Consider the following 15,753-nt stretch of genomic DNA (forward strand, 5'->3'; position numbering starts at 1 on the left):
ATAGTTGTGTTATCATTTATAGATGCTGTTTGAGCTATGCCTAGCAACAAAATTGTGGGTGTATTGAGAATAGGGCCTTGGGCTAAGCGTGCATCCTTGAGGTGTGTCATTGTTGATTGTCAGCAAGGCAGACGTGTTATTTCTAATCCGCACAGACTGTGCTTTCCTGGTGAGGAAGTCAAGGATCCATTTGCAGAGGGAGGTAGAGAACCAGGGTTTGGAGCTTGTTGATTAGAACTGAGCATTTGATTGTGTTGAACGTTGAGCTGTAGTCAATTAAACAGCAGCCTGACGTAGGTATTAGTATTTTCCAGATGGTCCAAGGCTGAGTGGAGAACCAAAGAGATTGCACCAGCTGTAGACTTATTATGGCGATAGGCAAATTGCAGCAGGTCCAGGTCACTGCTTGGGTAGGAGTTGATTCTAGCCAAGACCAACCTCTCCATTACGGTAGATGTGAGTGTCGCTAGGCAATAGTCATTGAGATAGCTTTCTCTTCTTGGGAACTGGTGTGACTGTTGCCTTTTTGAAGCAGGTGGAAAACTCCATCTGCAGCAATGATGGATAGAGCTTATCCTTTAACATCTTTTGCCAATTGGTTGGCACAGGTTATTTATTAATGCCCTGTGAGGTACACCATCAGGGCCTGATGCCTTGTGAGTGTTTACCCTCTTGAAAGATGTTCTGATGTCGGCCCCTGAAACAGAGATCACAGATGCTGCAAGGATTTGCACAAGTGTAGCTTTATTCTCCCTTTCAAAGTGTGCATAAAAAGCATTGAGCTCATCTGGGAGTGAAGTATCACAGCATTACATGCTTTGTAAGAAGTAATGGCCTGCAAGCTTTGCCAGAGCTGACTATGCCTTTAACCTTGATCAGAATTGTTTTTTGGCACTTTGTTTAGCCTTCCGTAGGTTATATCTGACTATTTGTATAGCTCTGGATCACCAATCTTGAATGCCACAGATCTAGCCCTCAGCAGATTAGGGATCTTCTGGTTTATCCAAGGCTTTTGGTTTGGGTATGTCTGGTATGTTCTTGAAGGCTCACAATCATCCTCACAGGTCTTGAAGTTGATGGGCACAAAAAGAAAGAAAAAAACAGGAAATACTGGAAATGCTGAGCAGGTCAGGCAGTATCTGTAAAGAAAGAAACAGTTGGCATTGCATCTCAGGACACTGTGAAAACTGAGAAAGAAGAAAACCAAATGATTTTTAGTAGCTGAGAAGGTTGGGGATGATTGAGTAGATGTTCTATAGGTCAGTTGTTGAGAGCGCCCTCTTCTTTGTGGTGGCGTGTTGGGGAGGAAGTATTAAGAAGAAGGACGCCTCACGTCTTAATAAGCTGGTTAAGAAGGCGGGCTCTGTCGTGGGCAAAGTACTGGAGAGTTTAACATCGGTAGTTGAGCGAAGGGCGCTGAGTAGGCTACGGTCAATTATGGAAAACCCTGAACATCCTCTACATAGCACCATCCAGAGACAGAGAAGCAGTTTCAGCGACAGGTTACTATCGATGCAATGCTCCTCAGACAGGATGAAGAGGTCAATACTCCCCAATGCCATTAGGCTTTACAATTCAACTGCCAGGAATTAAGAACTTTTTATTATGCTTTTTGAGTAGTGATTTAGATGCATATCATATTATTACTGAGTGAAGTATGTATGTAATTAGTTTTTTTTTTGCTACAACAAGTGTATGGGACATTGGAAAAAATGTGGAATTTCCCCATGGGGATGAATAAAGTATCTATCTATCTATCTATCTATCTATCTATCCTGATAGAGCAAGACCAAATGGGTTAATTTGGGGGCGGGGAAAGGGTTACTACTTGTCTGCCTAATGTTTTTTGTAAATGATGAAGCTGTGGGCCAACCCAAAGGCCAAAGTAAATGCCGAAGATCAGGAAAACAATCAAAATTATCGCAGGCCAAGATGGCCAGTTCTGGTACTGACACAAAGGAAGATGAATCAGAATCAGGGATAATATTGCTGCCAAATGTTGTGAAATTTGTTAGCCTTATGGTTGCAGTACAATGAAATACATGATAAATATAGTTAAAAACCAAAATTGGGACTGAAAAAAATATTCACTCCCTTTGTAATTACTTTGCTAACTTTCCTCAAGTGTGATGTACTGTATTACCTTACCAACTCACCCAATTTGTTGATGTACAAAATTGGTGGATCACTGGTTTTCAATGAATTCATAACAAATTACCCCTCTCTCCTCAGGGTCCACCAGTATGGTAGATTTTCAACAGACCAAACCAAAATGAAGACAAATGAGCATTCAAGACAAGTTTGAGAAATGATAATAGAGAAGCAGTAATCTAGGGAAGGGTTCAAAACCATCTCAAAGGCACTGAAATTACCTCAGAGCTCAGTGCAGATCATCATTTAAAAAGTGGGAAAAAATATGAAGCCACAGCCACACTGCTTAGGTCAGGCTGCCCCTTTAAATAATTGCTGGAGAAGAATGGCATGGCACTTGTAAGAGAGACTACTATGACACTGACAGTCATTCTGAGTTACAGAAGTCAGTGGCTGCAACTGCAGATGAAGTTCATGGCTCCACGATCTCTTAAGGCCTTGTACAAAAACGGTATTTATGGAAGAATGGTAAGGGGGAAAAGCTTAAACATAAATAAAGGTACAGGTTTCCCCCGCAATCCGAAGGTAGAGCATTCCTATGAAACTGTTTGTAATCCAAAATGTTGTAAAACGAAGAAGCAATTACCATTAATTTATATGAGAAAAATTTTTGAACGTTCCCAGACCCAAAAAAAACCTACCAAAGCAAAGCAAATAACACATAAAACCTAAATTAACACTAACATATAGTAAAAGCAGGAATGATATGATAAATTTACACCCTATATAAAGTAGAAATATTGTAGGTACGGTGTAGTTTCACTTATCAAACTCGGGAAATCGATTTGGAGAAAAAAAATCAGCATGTGTACGCACGTAAACGCATGTGCAAACAACTGCCCGCACAAGGCTTCACGGTCATTGTAGTCTTTGTCAGGGTAAACACACGTATAAAGCGGGCGTCTTTTTTGTAAAAGCGAAAATCCTCTTTCGTTAGTGAAAACAGGTACTAATTTAAGTCTTTCGTAACAGCGAGTTGTCATAAATCGAACGTTCGAAAAGCGGGGGCCGCCTGTACATCCTTGCCCGTAAACACTTTGCAAAGCGTCACTTAGAAGATGCCGTAAAGATGTAAAAGGTCTTGTGTTCAGATGAGACTAAAGTGGAACTTGGTCTCAGCACTAAGCGATATGTGTGGCTTGAACCTAATACTATGGGTCAGCCAGGTAACACCATCCCTCTGTAAACTATGATGGAGGTAGCATCAAGTTTTGGGGATGCTTTTCAGCAGAAAGGACAGGAAATCTGGTCAGGATTGATGGGAAGATGAATGCTGCTAAATACAGAGAGATCCTGGTTAAAAACCTGCTTGTCTCTGCCTGAAAACTTAAACTGTGGAGGAAGTTCATCTTTCAGCAGGACAACTACCCAAAGCATATTCCAGAGAAACCATAGTGGCTTTAAATTCATGGCCTTGAGTGGCCCAGAGTCCAGACCTTAACCTGATCAAACATCTCTGGTAAGACCTCAAGATTGCTGTCCTCCACCAACCTGGCACACCTCGAGCAATTTTGGAAGAAGGAATGGGAAAATTTAGCACCATCACATTGTGCAAGGCTAATAGAGACTTATCCAAAAAGTCCACAGGCTGTAGTAGCTGTGAAAGGTGATTCAACTAATTACTGAACAAAAGAGGATGAATATTTTTGAAGTGCTGATGTTTCAGGTTTTGAATTTTTAGTTTTTCATGCTTTACAATTTTCCCTGTTTTTTTTTCTTGGACTCTACTGTGGGGGTAGAAAAGGAGCATGTGATTAACAAATAAGAATTATTGGTTAAATTGACCAAAATCCCTGATTGTAATACTCATTTATGTGAACAAAGGGTTGGGGGCTTAATTTTTTTACGTGGCACTGTACAAGTGCAGTCCTAGCCATGACGTGGGGATTTCACCTCAATTATTACAAAATGGCAGCTTAAACATCAGTGGCTCTAACTCTTTAATAAGTTTGCATTGGATAATTTATTAAATGCTAGCTTTTTAGACTAGTGATTCTTAGTCTTACTGGGATTTATTGCTCATTTGCATTAGTTTTGATCTCCTTAAACTAATTGATTTTTTTTTCTACACACTTGTCAATGCAGCAAGAACAACATGCATTTATACAGCACCTTTACTATAAATAAATGTTCCAAGGCATTCCACACCAACAATGTCACCAATAAAAACAATTCTAGTTATTTTTAAGAACTTTGCTACGAAAGGATGTGTTAGTCTGAGGGTTGGGATGGCAAACTGCATGAAACTCTGCTGGTAATATTGTACTGGTCAAATCTATTTATACAATTATTGAATCCTGAAGTTCTCTGCTTCAGTCATACCAGCTGTGTTTATTAGCCAACAGGTCCTTGACAGATAGTATAACAGTGTATCTGAATTTTCATTTAATACTGCACCTCTTTTTCATTGAGTTTTCTGCAGGACAAATGGGAAGTTGTCCAATCTAATTGCCAGCACAGCATAATCATGATCGCTCTGCTGTCTATTGAGTAAGGGTGAGCAGATGATAGTTGCATATTTGCACATTTGGAGGCTTGAGTGCTGTAAATTCATCCACTGATGTCTGAGAGAATTTGAATTTCTGCACTAAAGGTCAGCTGCCGGCCTTCCCCTGCTGTGAAAGACAGCTTTTTCAACAATAAAGGCCCATGATGATATCCTTTAAAAAAAAATGTGAATGGCTACCTATATCTAGAGAGTTGCTTTCAGCAAAGAAAGATCTTGATGATGAAATTGGCTACCATCTTCGGTGGTCAGCATCGCCTTTTCCCATCTGAGGTAATGTGTGTTTGAAAAGAAGATCCAACTTGGTCTACTGAGCAGCAATGAGTCTTGCTCTACTGTTTCCTAAAGAGGTTTGGACTACGTTAAAGCAGGATGTATCATAAGATGCTTATATACTAAGGCACTGCTTTTAAATCAAGTTAATTCACTCATCCTTTCCTTCACTTATTTCCAAAGAAGAAAACAATGTAGTTTCTTTAGCTTGCCCATATTCAGCTGTCAGCAGTTTGTGTGGGGTGTGCTATTAGTTGCTTCCTGATATGCAGTTACTGGTGTGTGTGTGTTTTTAAGATGTACTATTAGCAATTAGGACTGATTATACAACAAATTTCACTTTAGAAGAACTTGTATTTGTACAGTTTCTTTCACAACCAGATACTGAAGTGCTTTGAAGTGTACGTAGTTACTGATGTGATATCATTTGGAAATGTAATGGCATTTGCATCTATTGCACTTTCAATGCTAAACTTATTTTCTGGCCAGAAGAATTTCTAATATTGGAGAACAGTTAATCCTAACATACAGCAAGTGAGAAGCTCCTGCACTCGTAAGTTAGCTGGTCAAGGCTTAGTAGCCGGTAAGTGACACCACCTAAAGTTGTAGAGCACTAGAGAAATGGTGAGGTACTTCCACATGTATTCAGTTCGCTTCCAATTTCTGAATGTTTTGTGATTTCCCTGCCCCACCACCCTTTGGAGCAGATATAAACAAGTTGCTCTTGAATAGCATAACTGTACATTATGTATATTAGCAGAATTAAGTACCTTATTTACTCTGTTGATCTCTTTTAGTTTGTGGTGATATCCATGGTCAATTCTTTGATCTGATGAAGCTGTTTGAAGTTGGTGGGTCCCCCGCATCTACTCGCTACCTCTTCCTTGGTGACTACGTGGACAGAGGTTACTTCAGCATTGAAGTGAGTAGAATGGAACTTGCATATGGTGGGGTGGGAGTGGAAGAAGCTAATACCTGCTTATACCTCCATGAACCAATCTCATTTTCATATACTTCATTGTTCCCTCTGAACTGGGCCATTCTAATGTTCTCATATGCATTTCTCCAATCCATCACTCTTACCCAGACACTGCTTCTGTACCTGAGCTTGCACCAGGTCCCAGTCACTGCATTGCTCACTGATCTGCACTTTATTTTATTTAGAGATACAGCACAAAGTAGGCTGTTCTGGCCCTTCGAGCCATGCTGTCCCAGCCACCCCTGATTCAACCTTAGTCTAATTACAGGACAGTTTACAGTGACCAATTAGCCTACCAAGTGGTTTGTCTTCAACCCAGCAGCACTCCACTTCTCTCATCCTGGTTTCAAATCCTTGCATTATCCTTTATCTTCTACTTTTTTACGTTCTCAAAACTCTTTCATCAAGCTTTGACTCATTGCTGTTAATGTCTCTTAAGGATTTGGGATATAATTTTCTTTAGTAGTTCTTCTTTGCAGCATCTTGAAGACACTATAGGAATATTAAGAATAACTTGTTGCCAAAAATACAGTCCTTAAAGCCCTTTTATTCTAAGCTATGGCACTGTTTTGTCAAAGAGTTGAGGAGGTTCTTCCCCAGTGGCTTGGCCAGTATTTACATTTGTTTGCCATCATGTTAAAGCAATCTGTCTGGTGATTAACATGTGGAGCTTCTTGTTCATAAATGGGCTGCTACTTTCTCAACTTTACACATTGTGCATGTAAAGTGTTTCGTTAGTTAGAATGCCAACTTGGGCCATCGTGAGATCCTGAAAGCTAAAACACACAAATGCTTGGTTAGTATAATGAATTGGTTCGGAGTTAAGATGCTTAATATCAAAATAATTAATAGCTCAGTCCTTGGATGAATGCTTGCTATCCCACTCCTAATGTCATCATTAAACTCAGAAGCATCAATCTTGCTGGCATTGCCTGGCTTATACATAACTGAGCAAAAATACTTGTAAATGTTTCTTTTGAATAGTGTGACATTAGGGTAGAGGAGTTTCAGCTCTTTGAAAGAATTTGAGCTTGACACTAGGGAGCTTAATTAAAATGCACAGTGAGATGTGAAGCAATCTGCATTAAGGTCACCCTCTCAATTGATTTGATTTGTTTCTTTGGGTATGTTACTGAAAGTGATACTGCTGACTGCTGAACAAAAATTGTCGGGTTGATCTCCATGGTTAATGTTGGAAGCCTTTATGTGCCCCTGGCCATATGGCAACTAAAATTGATCATATCATAAACGTAGTCAACTTTAATGCATTAAATTAATGAGACAGTGCTAATTCAAGCATTTCACTGGTCAAGTTCATTAATTTATGTCTGTCCCTGGGTCACACTTTGCTTGTCAATATATAGCTCATTTACTTGTGAATGTACTGTTCTAATTTTTGGATTAAGACACAGAAGGATAGGGTCAAATATGTCTCCGTGGAATTCTAAATATTTAAATTCTGTATTGTACTATCTGGTAGAAATGTTGATCTTATGTAATTAAACCCCTTGCATCCAGGCATGTCTGGTCTGAGTTGGGTTAAGTAGCTCACACTTGTAAAGTGTTGTACCTGAAGATGTATCTTTTATGCATTATGCAGTTAGTGGTTGAACTGATGAGCTTGAGGCAAGGGCCAATGAACCACTGGCTCTGTCTAAGAGTATGGTGAGTAGAATCCATTTAAGATTCTATTAGTACAGGAAAAAGCACTCTTGGCTGAAACTATGGAAAAGTTTGGTGAAAGCAGATGTACTTCTTCAACTAAATTCTGTGGCCAACAAGTTATGTACTTGGAAACAATTCCAGCTCACAGTAGTGTGGTCTCCAGGCATGATTGATGGTGAAGTTGCTCATTTATCTCCATCAAAGCTGGCATTAGTGTCCCTCTATGCAGCTCATAATTATTTCTAAAAAATGTCCCAATTGGTCCTGTTTTCAAGTTTCTCCGGTGAACTACGGTGTCTTAGCTTGTGTTCTTTGGCTTATTTGTGACTTAGATTTGTTTGTCTTTCAGTGTGTTTTGTACCTCTGGGCTTTGAAAATCTTGTATCCAAAAACCTTGTTTTTACTTCGTGGGAATCATGAATGCCGGCACTTGACAGAGTATTTCACCTTTAAGCAGGAATGTAAGTATGGATTGCTTCACATTTTATACATTTTTTACACCTTAATACATCTACTAACTCACAGTTGAGGATCAGAATCACTTAGTATATGCTTTTATAAATTGATTAGACCTGGGCTGGGGTCATGTTTTGGGCTTACACTTTAGGAAGGATGTAAAGGAGGTTTAGCAGAATAGTCTTAGCAATGTGTGGCTTTGTGATGTGTGATGCTAGGACAGAGTAAGTTAAGGAGAGATTTAATAGAGGTCAAAGTGGAGTTTATTGTCATTTACACAAGTACATCTGTGCGCAGGTGCAATAGAAAAACTTGCAGCAGCAGCAGCAGCAGCATCATAGGTGCATAGCATCACATAATCAACATTCACAAAAAAGTATAAATTAGACAAAGTAAATTTTTACAAGAACAAAATTAGAACCAAAAGAATTTGAAGTGGCTCTAGTGATTAGGGACTGTGGTGGTTGGTTCAAAAACAGAATGGCTGAAGGGATGTAGCTATTCTTGAACCTGGTAGTGTGGTACTTCAGGCTTGTGATAGAACAGTACAGCACAGGAACAGGTCCTTCATCGCCCAATGTTGAGCTAACAAAATCAGTAATCAAATGCCTGACTAAGCTAATCCATCCTGCCTGATGGTAACTGCAAGAAGATGGCCTGGTACAAATGATAATTTTTGATGGCTGCTACCTTCTTGAGGCAGGGGTTCCCCAACCTTTTTTTATGCCATGGATCAATACCATTAAGCAAGGGGTCTATGGACCACAGGTTGGGAACTCCTGCTCTAGATACTACTGATTGTGGGCAGGAACATGTCCATAATATTTAGGGCAGATCCACTACTCTGCAGCTCCTTGCATTCCTGCACATTTAAATTGCTGTACCAGGCTGTAATGCAACCAATCGGTATACTTTCAACAGTACATCTGTTGAGGTTTGTTCAAAGTCATGTAAGATTTTGATGGGGTAAATCGAGGGAGAGTGTTTTAATTGGCAAGTAGGTCATTAACCCAATGAGGCAGATGAAAAAAATTGTCTAAAAATTGTTAGCATTGATTTGTTTGTTTGAATGCTTGAAAAGAGAAAATTTGTAATGTAAGGGAGCACAGGAGAGTGTGACTGACTGGAAAAGCGTTGGAGCCAATATAGACATGATGTACTGAATTGTCTTTCCATAGTGCAGACACAGTTTAGAATTACAGCTTATGGCTGAACCTCCACAAAACCTCTTCTGAGGTCTCATTTTCATTATGTGATCTGCAGTTTAAAGCCACTGTGGTAACATCTGTGTTCACCTCTGTCTCAATTTGTAGAGCTGTAAGCAGCACATCTGTTTGTGTGGGCAGGTAACAAAGGGATACAAGGTGGTACGGGCAGTGAAAAAGATTATTAAAACACAAACTAAGGACTTTGTCAGGGCTAGAAAATTACCTGCTTGCAAGTGTGAAGCATTCTCTACCTTGGGTATCTGAGGTGGATCAGAGTTGTCTCTGCTTTCCACGGACTGTCTTTTGCTCAGAGGTTTGAAAGCTTGGAAGCTGACTTTGGGCCATTTCATTAATCAGAAAGAATATGATAGCATGGCAACTTTCCATTGTCTTGTTTCGCTTAAAAAAATATATTCAGAATGGAATGTAGTTTGCCTGACTCCCTCCTGGAACAACCAGGCTGCTGTCAGGAGTCCTGTGGTGAGAACTTGCTCTGCTGCCAAGTTAGGTACAGGAAGTCTTGGCAGGTCATTTCTGTGCAAACCAGAGATCTCTACTTTGCGTGAATCAACTTTATCCTGCTGCCTGGCTCATTCTCTTGCTCTCTACAATTGAGAAAACAATCATCCCAACTCACCTCTTGCCTGTTTTGTAAAACAGCATGTATATCATTCACTACAGAGTAATCCCAAAAGCTTTGAAAAGCAGCATCAGCCCACAGTTCTGTAACATGTGCAAAGTGGCTTGACACTGAATCAAATAATGAAACGTGGACAAAGGTTTGCCCATAGAGGTGGGTTTTTGGTGGAACTTAACAAAAGGAGAAGTGAAAAAACTTAAGGAGAGTAAATCTAGAGTTTGTAACATCCGTTACAGAACTCACTGGTGCCAGTAATGCACTGAAGTCATGGATGCCCAAGGAGACAGAATTTAGGAGGGTCATATTATGGGGGCTTATAGGGCTTGACAAAGGTTTGAAGAAAATAAAATCACGATGTACTGTGACAAATATTCATGGCTTGGATCAGCAAATATCAACAATTTAACAACCTTTACATTTCTAACTGTTTTATAGATGTTCTTGATAAATATAAATTTCTCATTCTGTCCTGAGTTTTCAAGATTGTATTCATCAAAATTGGCAGGTATTTGGTGGCAAATCTTCAATGTTTCCTGGTAAATTAAGGTTAGATTTCCATCTGTGGCAAATATTAATTAGGGCAAATGCAAAGAACGAATTGTGTAAATAGTAAACAACAATATTGAATTTCTCTTCAAAGATGTGTACTCTCATGCTAAAACAATACAACTTATTAGTGTCATGACCTCAGCCCCCTCCTTTGTGAGAATCGCAAGAGAGAGAGCCTTATGGTTTGGAATGTGGGCTGGCCGCTCAGCAAGACAAAAGCCTTGGACATAGCCATTGTCTTGGGAGACACCTTTGTGGAATAAGGAACTGGACTACGTGCAAACCCTAAGGGCAATGTGAGATGGGTGATGGGGGAAAGATTGCCTCACCCCCACCCTGATTGACATCTACAACCCTGCCAGTCCAGATAAAAGGTGGGCTGCCGAGGCGTGGCCTCAGACGCACCAAGGAGACACACGAAGAAGACACGATAGTGCTTCCTGTCGGAGCGGGAAGCCATTCTGAAGGAAGCCACGTGCGTTAGATTCCGGATCGGGAGTCTGTGGCTGGACCCAAAAGGAAAAACCGCTTTAACTAACAGCAGGGATTTGCTTCGCAAGGACGACGGGCAAGTGTTCCTTTTCTCTCTCTCTCCCAACACGTGAAATGCCAGCGGTCCACCGAAGCGGGGAAGCCTCCAGACTTTGAGTGACTCTTATATTCCATTGGACTCAGTATCCCCTAGACAACGATAGAGCTCATTTTTGATTGATTATTACTACACCTGTGCTTTAGATTCAGTTTTGACGATGCATATGATCTGAATGTTTTGTATTAACCATACGTTTGTGCCCCTTTATAAATAAAACGTTTGAAAATAGTAGCATCAGGCTTCAGCAGACCTATCTATCTTTGCTGGTAAGTCACCCGGTTACTGGGGAACGTAACATTAGCAAAAGATTAATTTATTTCCCTAAGTCCTACCCATGACATTAAGGGTTTCCCCTTTGCCCTGCTTGTGTATGGGGATCTTGTAGTGTGCAAATCTGCTGTCCTGTGAGCTATATCATGACAGTAATAATAAGAGAAACTAGGAGCAGGAGTAGGCCACTCAGCCCCTCAAGCCTGCGTGTCATGTAATATGATCATGGCTGATCTTCTGCTTGGTCTTCTCTCCTGTGCTGGATCCCCACAGCGTAAAATCTCATTTCAAAAATGTATCCGCTTCCTTTTTAAATATCCCCATTGATCTTGCCTCTGCCACTCACTGGGTTGGAAATTCACCCTTGAAATAAATGCCAACATTGCATTTGCCTTCTTTACCACAGACTCAGCCTGCTAATTAACCCCCTGGGAGTCTTGCACAAGGACTCCTAAGTCCTTTTGCACAACACACACAAAATGCTGGTGGAACACAGCAGGCCAGGCAGCATCTATAGGGAGAAGCGCTGTTGACGTTTCGGGCCGAGTCCTGACGAAGGGTCTCGGCCCGAAATGTCGACAGTGCTTCTCCCTATAGATGCTGCCTGGCCTGCTGTGTTCCACCAGCATTTTGTGTGTGTTGTTTGAATTTCCAGCATCTGCAGATTTCCTCGTGTAATTCCTTTCGCATTTCTGTTTGAATTTTCTCCCCATTTAGATAATGGTCTGCACTTTTGTTCCTTTCACAAAAATACATTATCATACATTTTCCAACACTGTATTCCATCTGCCATCTTTTTGCCCATTCTGCCAATTTTCTAAGTCCTGCTGCAATTGCATTGTATGGGACATTGGAAAAAAGTTGAATTTCCCCATGGGGATGAATAAAGTATCTATCTATCTATCTATCTTAGCATTTCCTACCCTCCACCTATCTTTGTATTATCAGCAAACTTTGCCACAAAGCCATCAATTCCAGTATCCAAATTATTGACAAACAGTGTGAAAGTAGCAGTCCCAGTACTGACCCCAGAGGAACACCAGTAGTCACTGGTAGCCAACCAAAAAAGCCCCCTTTATTGCCACTCACTGCCTCCTGCCTGTCAGTCATTCCTCTGTCTATGCCAGTATCTTTCCCGTAACGCTATGTGATCTTGTTAAGAAGACTTGTGTGGCATCTTAATGAATAATCTTCTGAAAATCCAAGTAAATGACATCTCTCCCTCTCTCTCCTTTGTCCAACCTGCTTGTTACTTCCTCAAAGATCTCTAATATTTGCCAAGCAAGATTTCCCTTTATGGAAACCATGTTGACTTTGACTTATTTTATCATTAATCTCCCAGTACCCCAAAAGCTCGTCCTTAATAATGGGCTCCAACACTTTCCCAACCACTGAAGTTAGGTTAACTGGCCTAAAATTTCCTTTCTTTTGCCTTCCTCCCTTAAAGAGTGAAGTTACATTTGCAAATTTCTAGTCCTCTGGAACCATGCCAGAATGAAGTGATTCTTGAAATATCATAACCAATGCATGTGCTATCCTTTCAGCAACCTCTTTCAGAACTCTGGGATGTAGTCCATCTGGTCCAGGTGACTTGTCCACCTTAAAACTTTTCAGTTTGCCTAGCACTTTTTCCTTTGTAATAACAATGGCACTCAATCCTGCTCCCTGACAGTCACGGACCTCTGGCACATTGCTAGTGTCTTCCACAGTGAAGTCTGATGCAAAGTACTTATTAAGTTCATCCGTCATTTCTTTGTCCCCATTACTACCTCACCAGCATCATTTTCCAATGGTCCAATATCAACTCTCACCTCCCTTTTACTCTTTATATAACTGAAAAAACTTTTAGTATCCTGCTTTATATTATTGGCTAGTTAGCCCTCCTATTCATCTTCTTCCTTCTTATCTTTTTTTTAAGTTGCCTATTGTTGGATTTTTAAAACTTCCCAATCATCCAACTTCCTACTCACTTTTGCTACCAAATATACCCTTTCCTTGGCTTTAATGTAGTCCTTAACTTGTCAGCCACAGTTGCCTAGCCCCGCCATTTGAGAACTACTTCTGTGAAATATATCTGTCCTGCACCTTGTGAACAATTCCCAGAAACTTCAGCTACCTCTGCTCTGCTATCATCCCCGCCATTATCTCCCTCCAATCCACTTGAGCAAGCTCCTCTCTCATGAATCTATATTTTTCTATATTCCATTGTGATACTGATAAATCTGACTTGTGCTTCTTCCTTTCAAATTGCAGTATGAATTCAATCATGTTATGATCATACACTGTCTCCTAAGGGTTCCTTTACCTTAAGTTCACTAATAAAATCTGGATTATTACACAACACCCGATCTAAGATGGCATTTCCCCGAGTAGGCTCCATAGTAAAGACCATGATCCACAGTACAACAAAAACTAATCGTTCACCCAACAGTTTGACATGTCAAAGGCTCTCTCTCTCCCCTCCCCCCCCCCCACTCCAGTGAAGGGAAAAAGGGGTGTTCCTTTTCACAGCAAGAAGGGAGACATAACAAAACAATTTGCTGGTTTACAGTGTTAAGAGTGTCACGTCTCTTTTCTCCCCCACTGAGTTCTCTGCCCAGGAATCGGCAGCAATCTCTCTTTCACCAGTGTGAGTGAGTGAGAAAGAGAGATTCACCTAGTACAGAGCCTCCGACAGCTAACCCACTGTTCCTGACGTTACGGTCGCTCTCATTGTGCTTCAGTCAGTGTCACTGGCTTAGAATCAGTCATCAACAGTGTCTTGAAACCTTGGAACCCTGAAGGCGCGCTTATGTTCTAGACCACATCCTTGGAATATTGAAAAGTGGCCGGTTATGCACCCCCAGGAGCAGTCCCACCACTGCAAGGAACAGAAGTCTGAATTCAACTCCAGGTCACAGTCTTCAACAGAACCCCATCCATCCTGAAAAGGATAGACATCAAAGGTAGAAATTAAATGGTTTTTGTAGATGAACACAAAGGAGTCAGCATTGAGAACCATCACTTGCTAATCTTACACTTAAAGCATCAATAGCTTTTTGATAAATTAAGCAGTTTTGAAGCCAGATATTAACCTCCTCCCTTTAATTTATCAGAAACGTCAAATGAATGTCCACCTAATATTTCCTGTCATTCCCTACTGATAGCTTAATGGTGAGCTGAGAAAATTTTTTTCTGGTGTTGAAGTAGCTCGTTTAATCATATTTGTGGAATTTCTGTCAGCCACTTTGCGAGATAGAGTTCCAAGGCTTCCCATTTTGGCTAAACTTGTTCCTCCTGAATGCATTATTGTACTTATTAGTCACTATCTGGTTTTAGTCTCCTTGTGCCTCTATTTACTCTCTCAACTCCTCCTGTAGTTTTAAAGAACCCTCTCACATCATACTTGATGTGCTTCCTTTTTTGTGTAAGGAAAGCCATCAGCCTGTTGAGCCTTGTTCTTGAGCATAACTTCGGTATCATAAGGTATCAAGCAAATCATTCTTTCTGCACTTCTCCATTGCCTCTATATCCATTTTACGGTATAGAGGTCTGAGCTATGCAGCAACCTCCATTATAGCAGTGTTAGTTATAAACGCATGAAATGCATTGTTACAGACAATTATTGAAGCAAGAGGCATTGAATTTTTAAGGGAAGAAGAGACAACCATTCTCAGAAATTGCAACGGTTTTGGAGTACAGGCCAGTGGTGTTATTTATAGGCTTCACGTTTAATAAAGCCGTGGCCAAGTCTGAATTACTATTGCTTCAGGGGTAATAGCTGTTCATTTGCATTTTGGTGTAAATCTCTTGTCTAACATTTTGTTTCTCTGCTCTAGGTAAAATTAAATATTCAGAACGAATATATGATGCCTGTATGGACGCTTTTGATTGCTTGCCGTTGGCTGCATTAATGAACCAGCAGTTTCTGTGTGTACATGGTGGGCTCTCTCCTGAGGTTAATACCTTAGAAGACATCAAGAAAGTAAGTACATTTATTAATTCACCCTCTACAAGAACATATTTGCTCTGCAAGCTCAAGCCCATCACCCCTGTTGGAGCATAGGCCACTGACAGCAGCTCACCAGAGTCCTCTAACTTGGTCAGTCTTACAAGTTATCCCATCTTAGTCTTCTACTCCCAGAGATGAGGTCTTTGGAGCTTCTGTTGGCATTTCTGTAGTACTCTGTTTGTATGGGTTAGGGTGCTAGCCCCATACCCAATCCTCCTCCTTTCGCAGCCAGATTTGAGACTATCCATGGCAGAAGTTTTGCTTTGCGAGCTGCTTGTTTAAAATGCATATTTCACAAGTTGGAATTTTAATATTTTAATTCACTCATGGAAAGTAGTAGTTCCTGGCAAGGCTGGTGATTTTCTGCCTATCCCTAGTTGCCCTTAAGGTTGCTGATGAGCTTTGCCTTGAGCCATTGCAGTCTGTCAGGTGATGGTTTTCATTTGGCATTATTGAGTGGGGAATTCCAACAC

General features: G+C 40.7%; 1 protein-coding gene across 4 annotated transcripts in view; it reads left to right on the forward strand.

Annotated features, from left to right (window-relative positions):
- Nucleotides 1-15,753, forward strand: part of LOC140726236 (protein phosphatase 3 catalytic subunit alpha) — a 290,068-nt gene that overhangs the window by 169,610 nt on the left and 104,705 nt on the right. For all 4 annotated transcript variants that reach the window (XM_073042332.1, XM_073042335.1, XM_073042334.1 and 1 more), the window contains exons 3-5: nt 5,728-5,852; nt 7,924-8,035; nt 15,108-15,253. In XM_073042332.1, coding sequence (XP_072898433.1) covers nt 5,728-5,852; nt 7,924-8,035; nt 15,108-15,253 — 383 coding nt within the window. The remainder of the gene's footprint in view (nt 1-5,727; nt 5,853-7,923; nt 8,036-15,107; nt 15,254-15,753) is intronic.

Source organism: Hemitrygon akajei, chromosome 4 (assembly GCF_048418815.1).
Source record: "Hemitrygon akajei chromosome 4, sHemAka1.3, whole genome shotgun sequence".
NCBI classification, from domain to species: Eukaryota; Metazoa; Chordata; class Chondrichthyes; order Myliobatiformes; family Dasyatidae; genus Hemitrygon; species Hemitrygon akajei.